Raw genomic sequence first — 7,368 nt, 5'->3', positions numbered from 1 at the left:
ATTTGCCTGTTAATAAAGAGTTCCTTGATCAATACTTAACCTAAAGCACTGAATATAATGCTGGAATTTGAGGGCATTGTACCATCCACAGAGGGAAATGTTTTGAGTCTGGGTCCTGTCAGTTATACCAAGTCGATGACGCCCAGATGTAAGGTCATTTCTATGGACATGGTGTAGTAAAACCTGTCTTTAGAAGCTCTACTGTCCCTGATACCAAGACACTGGTTGCTCAAAGTTGTTGTTAAGTACTGTCAAGTCAGTTCTGACTCAGCAACCCTGTATAGGGTTTCTGAGGCTATAAGTCTTTGTAGGATTTACAGAGTCTCATCTTTTTCCTGTGGAGCGGCTGGTGGGTTGGAATCACCAACCTTGTGATTCACAGTTCAGTGCTTATCTTAAAGAGCCATGTTTTCAGCTGTTCAGAGTAGAAGCGTTGTTCCTAAAGGTAAAGAGCATCTCTCTGAAGAACTGCTAAGGAGAGACTGGTTTCTGAATTGGCTGAGGGATAAATTACCTAAATAGCAAGGTAATCACAGGCTTACTTGTGCTTACTACCTAATGTGTAGTGAACTGTTTCACAAAAAAAAATCACATCTAATGTAGCATAGGAGTCCTGGTGTGGTGCTGTGGGCTAATGCATCAGACTGCAAAGTCATTTGAACCGCGAGGTCGGTGGTTCAAGCTCACCAGCTGCTCCTTGGAAACCCTATGCAGAGTCATTATGGGTCAGAATCGACTTGATGGCACTTAACAACAACAATGTAGTATAGGAATCCTGGTGTGGTGCTGTAGGTTAACGCTCCAGACTACAAAGCCATTTGAACTGCAAGGTTGACTGTTCAAGCTCACCAGCTGCTGCTTGGAAACTCTATATAGGGTCGCTATGGGTCAGAACCAACTTGACAACATGTAACAGCAACAACAACAATGTAGCATAAGCATTGGACTGCTAACCGAAAGTTGATTCAAATTCACCAGCTGCTCTTCGGAAACTCTATACAGGGTCACTATCAATTGGAACCAACTTGTAGTACTTAACAACAAGTTAACATCATATCTAGGTGATAAAACATGTGAGACTATTCATTACAGATTAGTACATAAGCCCAAGGAAGCCTGTGCTTACCTTGTTTACTGAGTATTCTGTTTCTGTCAGGGACTGTACATTTGAAGAGGCGTTGATTTTGTAGGAAGATGCTGTAGGAGTGGAGACAGATGGCAGCCATACAAGGAGGAGAATCTTTGATGTGGTGAAAAAATGTGGATTTGTTTACTACAGATTGACAAGTAAGCTGTAGAAAACTGGAGTCCTGCTATGGCACTGTAGGATAAAGCACTGGGTCACAAGGTTAGTTTGAACTAAAGGTCAGTGGTTCAAACCCACCAGTTGCTCCTTGAAAACCCCATACAGGGTTGTTACAAGTTGGGCTTCTAACATCAAGATCAGCAGTTCCAAACTACCAGCTGTTCTGTGGGAGAAAGATGAAGTTTTCTGCTCCCATAAAGATTTATAGCCTTGGAAACCGTATATGGGGTCCTATGAGTTGGAACTGACTCCATGGCATATAATCATCACCCCATGAATTGTAATCAACTTGTGCCACTTAACAGCAACAGTAAGCTAGTGCTTTCCTTGTTTATTAAGTAATTTGATGTTGAATATAATAAAAGACTCATCAGCAATGTGTTCAGATTTTACACATAAAATATAACTTTATAATGCTAGGTTGGGCTCCTTTTATGGCTTTTAAAAAATCTAGTTGAAATTGCTTAAGGTGTGGAGCACCTTTGCTTCCACTTCTGCATCCAGTGATTTGGTGAAATTGCACTCCTCTGGCATAGAACCAGGAGGCCTCTAAGTGGGACTGAGGCCCTGTGTACCTTGATCTGACCTCTGAGTTCAGAAAGTGGGTCATGCTGGTGGTTTGTTTGCTAGTCTCTTCCCATTTCAGCAAGATTGTAGATGCCACTCGTGGTGAGGAATTATATAAGTCTCTATCTGTGGACTCATAAATCAATTTTGATGGACTGAAAAGCCAAAGAAAGAGTTGAGGAGCATGTTTGAGAGGAGAATGGGAGGCTCCAGGATACACCAGATGATGCCCTAGATTTTATGGATGGATAGGGATGGGTACAAACAAATTATTGGTGGGAAGAGCTTCAAGGGCAGAGGTCACCTGATTGAAACAATATACAAAACCAAAAAAATAAGCAAAAACCTAAAACCTGACCTGCTGTCATCCAGTTAATTCCCATGCATTGCAGAGTAGATCTATCTGTTCCATATATATCTACTGGATACCTGAATGGATCACATGACTCTAATCTCTATGGAAAGGAGTCATGGTAGCATAGTGTGTGATGTGTTAACTGGGTTGTTAACCGCAAGGTCAGCAGTTAGAAACTACCAGCTGCTCCACGGGAGAAAGATTTACAGCCTTGGAAACCCTATGTAGTGTCGCTATGAGTTGGAACCTACTCCACAGCACACAACCGCTACTGGAAGCAAGTCACTAGGGCTTTTTCAATAGTGCTTCTGGATGGACTTGAACTGATGACCTTTAGGTTAGTAATTGAGTGCAAACCATTTGTGCCACACAGGGATCTACGACATCTTACCCCCCAAACATGGGAGCGTGATAGCGCCATACAATTAGCACTGGACTGCATGTGAACCACAGAGTTTGTGATTCGAGCCCACCAGCCACTCCAAGGGAGAAAGATGAGGCTTTCTGTTCCCATGAAGATTTAAAGCCTCAGAAACCCTATATAAGGTCACTATGAGTTAGATCTGACTTGATGGTATTTAATAACAACCCCCCAAGCAAACAACAAAAACAAAACCCAAGCCAATTGCCATTGAGTTTGACTCAGTGCAATACTTTAGGACAGAACAGAACTGCACCATAGAGTTTCCAAGACCAGCTGCCACCTCTTTTTCTCATGGGAGCAGCTGGTAGGCTTAAATCAACAACCATTACATTAGCCACTGAGCATTTTAATCACAACACTACCAGGGCCTTCATAACAGCATCCCAGATAGCGTAACAGAAGGATGAAGGGAATAAATGAAAAATTTAGCTAATTGTTAGCTATTAACAGAGCTCTCTTGGGAACATGGCTAAAGGGGGAAATGGTTGAGAGAAGATTAAGGGCAACCGTTAGAGGTGGCCAGATCTTGGCCTCCACTTTCTCCCTGAAAGCAAATGCTTTAGTGCCACAGAGATCCTCCCTTAGTACTCACAGCCTTGTTTGTTCTCTTCTAGCCTGACTCACACTAAAGATGACCCCACTGGTTCCCATGGTGTCCGGCTCGCAAATCCGGCTCTTTGCTTGCTTCCGTCGGCTGGGCACCCCACAGACTGGCCTACTTCAGCTGCACACAGGAGCTAGCTGTGTAGCCAAGAACTACTATGAGGTGCTGGTGCTGGGTGGGGGCAGCGGTGGCATCACCATGGCTGCCCGCATGAAGAGGAAAGTAGGTGCAGAGAATGTGGCCATTGTGGAGCCCAGTGAGGTGAGTCTTCCCCTGCTGACTGCATATGTATGTTATGGAGGTGGTGGGGGTAACTGTTAGACACTGGAACTCCATGTTAGTTCTGGGCGTAAGAAGCAGCGTGCCCAAACGGATTGGAAAAAATTAAGGGAGAAAGCATATTTTTTGGCTCCCTACATTCCCTTCCCATCCCTAAGCTCATGTCTAGAAGGGACAGGAGTTAAGGAAGGTGGAGCAAATTATAAGGCAGAAAAAGGTAGCAGGCACTAGAAGGAAGACTAGTTGTTAAGTGCTGTCGAGTTGGTTCTGACACACAGCAGTCCTATATAGGATTTCCAAGGAGTGGCTTCTGAGTTTGAAGAGCCAACCGTGTGGTTCAAACTTACCTAGTAGTCCAGTGCTTTATCCTACAGTGCCACACTAGGACTCCTTAGGTGTGGTGGGAATTGGGCAAATCCTTTTCAGATATCTCCCCAATATTGAATGAGGCTACCCTGGCTATCATTTTTAAATGATTATATATATGGAGTCCTGGTGTGGCATTGTAGGATAAGCACTTTCTTGCAAGGTTGGTTTGAACCACAAAGTCAGCGGTTCAAACTCCTTGGATACCTTATACAGAGTTGCTGTGAGTCAGAACTGACTCAATGGCGCTTAACAACAGCATCTATAATACTACACACACACACGCACACACACACACATATGTCCTGGTGTGGCACTGTGGGATAAAGTGCAGGACCACAAGGTTGGTTTGCACCACTAGGTTGGCTGAACCACCACAGCAACATATAGCTAGCTAGGTAGCTAGCTAGAGAGATAGATTTTGTTGTTGTTAGGTTCTATAGAGTTGGTACCGACTCATAGCGACTCTGTGCACATCAGAAATAAAATCTGCCTGGTCCTGAGGCAACTTCACAATTGTTGCTACATTTGAGCCCATTGCTGCTGCCACCATACTAATCCATCTTGTCGAGGATCTTCTTTTTCTCCGACTCTCCATTGGAGAAATTTTATCAAACAGGATATCCTTCTCCAGGGACTGGTCCCTCCTGACAATATGTCAAAAATATGAGAGACGAAGTCTGGTCATCCTGGCTTCCAGGGAGCATTTGGACTGTACTTCCAACACAGATCTGTTTGTTTGTTTGGCAGTCCATGGTACTTTTAATATTCTCCTCCAACATCATAACTGAAATGCATCAATTCTTCTACAGTATTCCGTATTCACTGTTCAATTTACACATGCAAATGAGGTTATTGAAAATCCCATGGCTTGGATTAGGCACACCTTAGTCCTTAAACTGACATCTTTGCTTTTAGAGGTCTTGTGTAGCAGATTTGCATAATGCAATATATCGTTTGATTTCTTGATTGCTGCTTCCATGAGTGTTCATCCGAGCAAAATGAAGTGTTTGACAAAACAACTTCAATATTGTTTCCATTTATCTTGATGTTATTTATTGATCCAGTGGTGAGGACTTTTGTTTTCTTTATGTTGAGGTGCAACCCATACTGAAGTTTCTGGTCTTTCATCATCATCAGTAAGTATTTTAAGTTCCCTTCACTTTCAGCAAACAAAGTTATATCATCTGCATATTTCAGATTGTTGATGAGTCTTCCTCCAATCCTGATGCCACGCTTTTCTTCATATAATCCAGCTTCTTGGATTATTTGATCAACATACAGATTGAATAAGTATGGAGAAAGAATACAACCCTGGTGCACACCTTTCCTGATTTTAAACCATTCAGTGTTCCCATGTTCTGTTCGAACATCTGTCTCTTGGTCTATGTACAGGTTCCTCATGAACAATTAAGTGTTCCAAAATACTTATTCTCTGCAACCTTGTCAATAGCTTGTCATGATCCATACAATCGAAAGCCTTTACATAGTCAATAAAGCACAGGTAAACATCTTTCTGATATTCTCTGCTTTCAGCCAAGATCCATCGGACATCAGCAGTGATATCCCTCATTCTGCATCCTCTTCTGAATCTGGCTTGAACCTCTGAAGTTCTGTTAATGTATGGTTGCAGCCATTTAAAAATTATCTTTAGTAAAATTTTGCTTGCATGGGATATTAATGATATTGTCCAATTATTTCCACATTCTGTTGGGTCACCTCTTTTTGGAATGGGCGTATATGGTGACTCTTTCAGTCAGTTGCCCAGGTAGTTGTCTTCTAAATGTTTTGGCACAGATGAGTGAGTGCTTCCAGTGCTGCATTACTTTGTTGAAAGATTTCAATTTGTGTTCCATCAATTCCTGGAGCCTTGTTCTTTGCCAATCCCTTCAATGCACCTTAGACATCTTCTTTCAGTATCATTGGCTCTTGACCATATGCTACCTCTTGAAATGGTTGAACATCGACCATCTCTTTCTAGTACAGTGATTCTGTGTATTCCTTCTATCTTCTTTTGATGCTTTCTGCATCATTCAGTATTTTCCCCATAGAATCCTTTAATTTTTCAAGTTGAGGCTTGAATTTTTCCTTCATTTCCCTCAGCTTGAGGAATGCTGAGTGTATTCTTCTCTTTTGGTTTTCTAAGTCCAGGTCTTTGCACATTTCATTATAATATTTGACTTTGTCTTCTTGAGCTGCCTTTTGAAGCTTTCCATTCAAGCTCACCAGCTGCTCCTTGGCAACCCTATCCAGGGTCACTATGGGTCAGAATCAACTCGATGGCAATTAACAACAACATTCAGCTCTTTTACCTCCTCATTTCTTCCATTTGGTTTAACATCTCTACTCTGGAGAGCAAGTTTCATAGTCTCGTCTGACATCCAGTTTGGTCTTTTCTTTCTTTCTTGTTTTCTTAATGACCTTTTGTTTTCTTCCAGTGTGATGTTCTTGATGTCATCCCACAACTCCTCTGGTCTATGGTCTTTAGTGTCTAATGCATCAAATCTGCTCATCAGATGATCTCTAAATTTAAGTGAGATATAGTCAAGTTCATATTTTGGCTCTTGTGGATTTGTTTTAATTTTCTTCAGTTTCAGCCTGAACTTGCATATGAACTGTTCCATAGTCTGCCCCAGTCCCTGTTTGGCTGAAGATATGGAGCTTTCCCACTGTCTCTTTCCACAGATGTAGTCTGATGGATTTCTGTGTGTTCCATCTGGTGAAGTCCTTGTGTATAGTCGTCTTTTATGTTGTTTACAAAAGGTATTTGTAATGAAGAAGTCATTGGTCTTGCAAAATTCTATCATGTGATCTACATTATCATTTCTATCACCAAAGTCTTATTTTCCAACTACTGATTCATCCTCTTGTTTCCAACCTTTGCATTCCAATTGTCACGATTTATTAATGCATCTTGATTACATGTTTGATCAGTTTCAGACTGAAGAAGTTGGTAGAATTCTTCAATTTCATTCTCATTTGCTTTAGTGTTTGGTGCGTGAATATGAATAACAGTGTTATTAACTAGTCTTCTTTGTAGGCATATGGATATTATCCTAGCACAGACAATGTTGTACTTCAAGACAGATCTTTGCTTGTTTTTTTTGATGATGAGTGCGATGCCATACCTCCTCAATTTGTCATTCCCATTATAGTAAACCATGTGATTGTCAGACTCAAAATGGCCAATGCTTGTCCATTTCAGCTCACTAATGTCTAGAATATTGATGTTTATGAGTTTCCATTTCATTTTTATTCTGGTGCTTTTCATTATGTTTCAATATTCAATAATATGGTGCTGACAGTGTTCTGCTGGTATTCATAAGGTTTTCAGTGACTAACTATTCAAAAGTAGTCCGTCTCTTATTCTTCCTAGTCTGTGTTCATCTGGAAGCTCAAGCAAAACCTGTCCACTATGGGTGATGTTTCTGATTTTTAAAATACTGGTGGCATAGCTTCTAGTATCA

General features: G+C 41.4%; 1 protein-coding gene across 1 annotated transcript in view; it reads left to right on the top strand.

Annotated features, from left to right (window-relative positions):
- The first annotated feature begins 3,272 nt into the window (after positions 1-3,272).
- The window catches only part of SQRDL (sulfide quinone reductase-like (yeast)), a 38,945-nt gene continuing 34,849 nt past the window's right edge, over positions 3,273-7,368 (top strand). Inside the window, exon 1 of the mRNA XM_006831691.1 lies at positions 3,273-3,517. Coding sequence (XP_006831754.1) covers positions 3,284-3,517 — 234 coding nt within the window. The 5' untranslated portion in view covers positions 3,273-3,283. The remainder of the gene's footprint in view (positions 3,518-7,368) is intronic.

Source organism: Chrysochloris asiatica, unplaced genomic scaffold, assembly GCF_000296735.1.
Source record: "Chrysochloris asiatica unplaced genomic scaffold, ChrAsi1.0 scaffold00004, whole genome shotgun sequence".
Classification (NCBI taxonomy): Eukaryota; Metazoa; Chordata; class Mammalia; order Afrosoricida; family Chrysochloridae; genus Chrysochloris; species Chrysochloris asiatica.
Note: the sequence above shows the minus strand (reverse complement) of the source record. Positions and strands in the feature narration are given on the sequence as shown.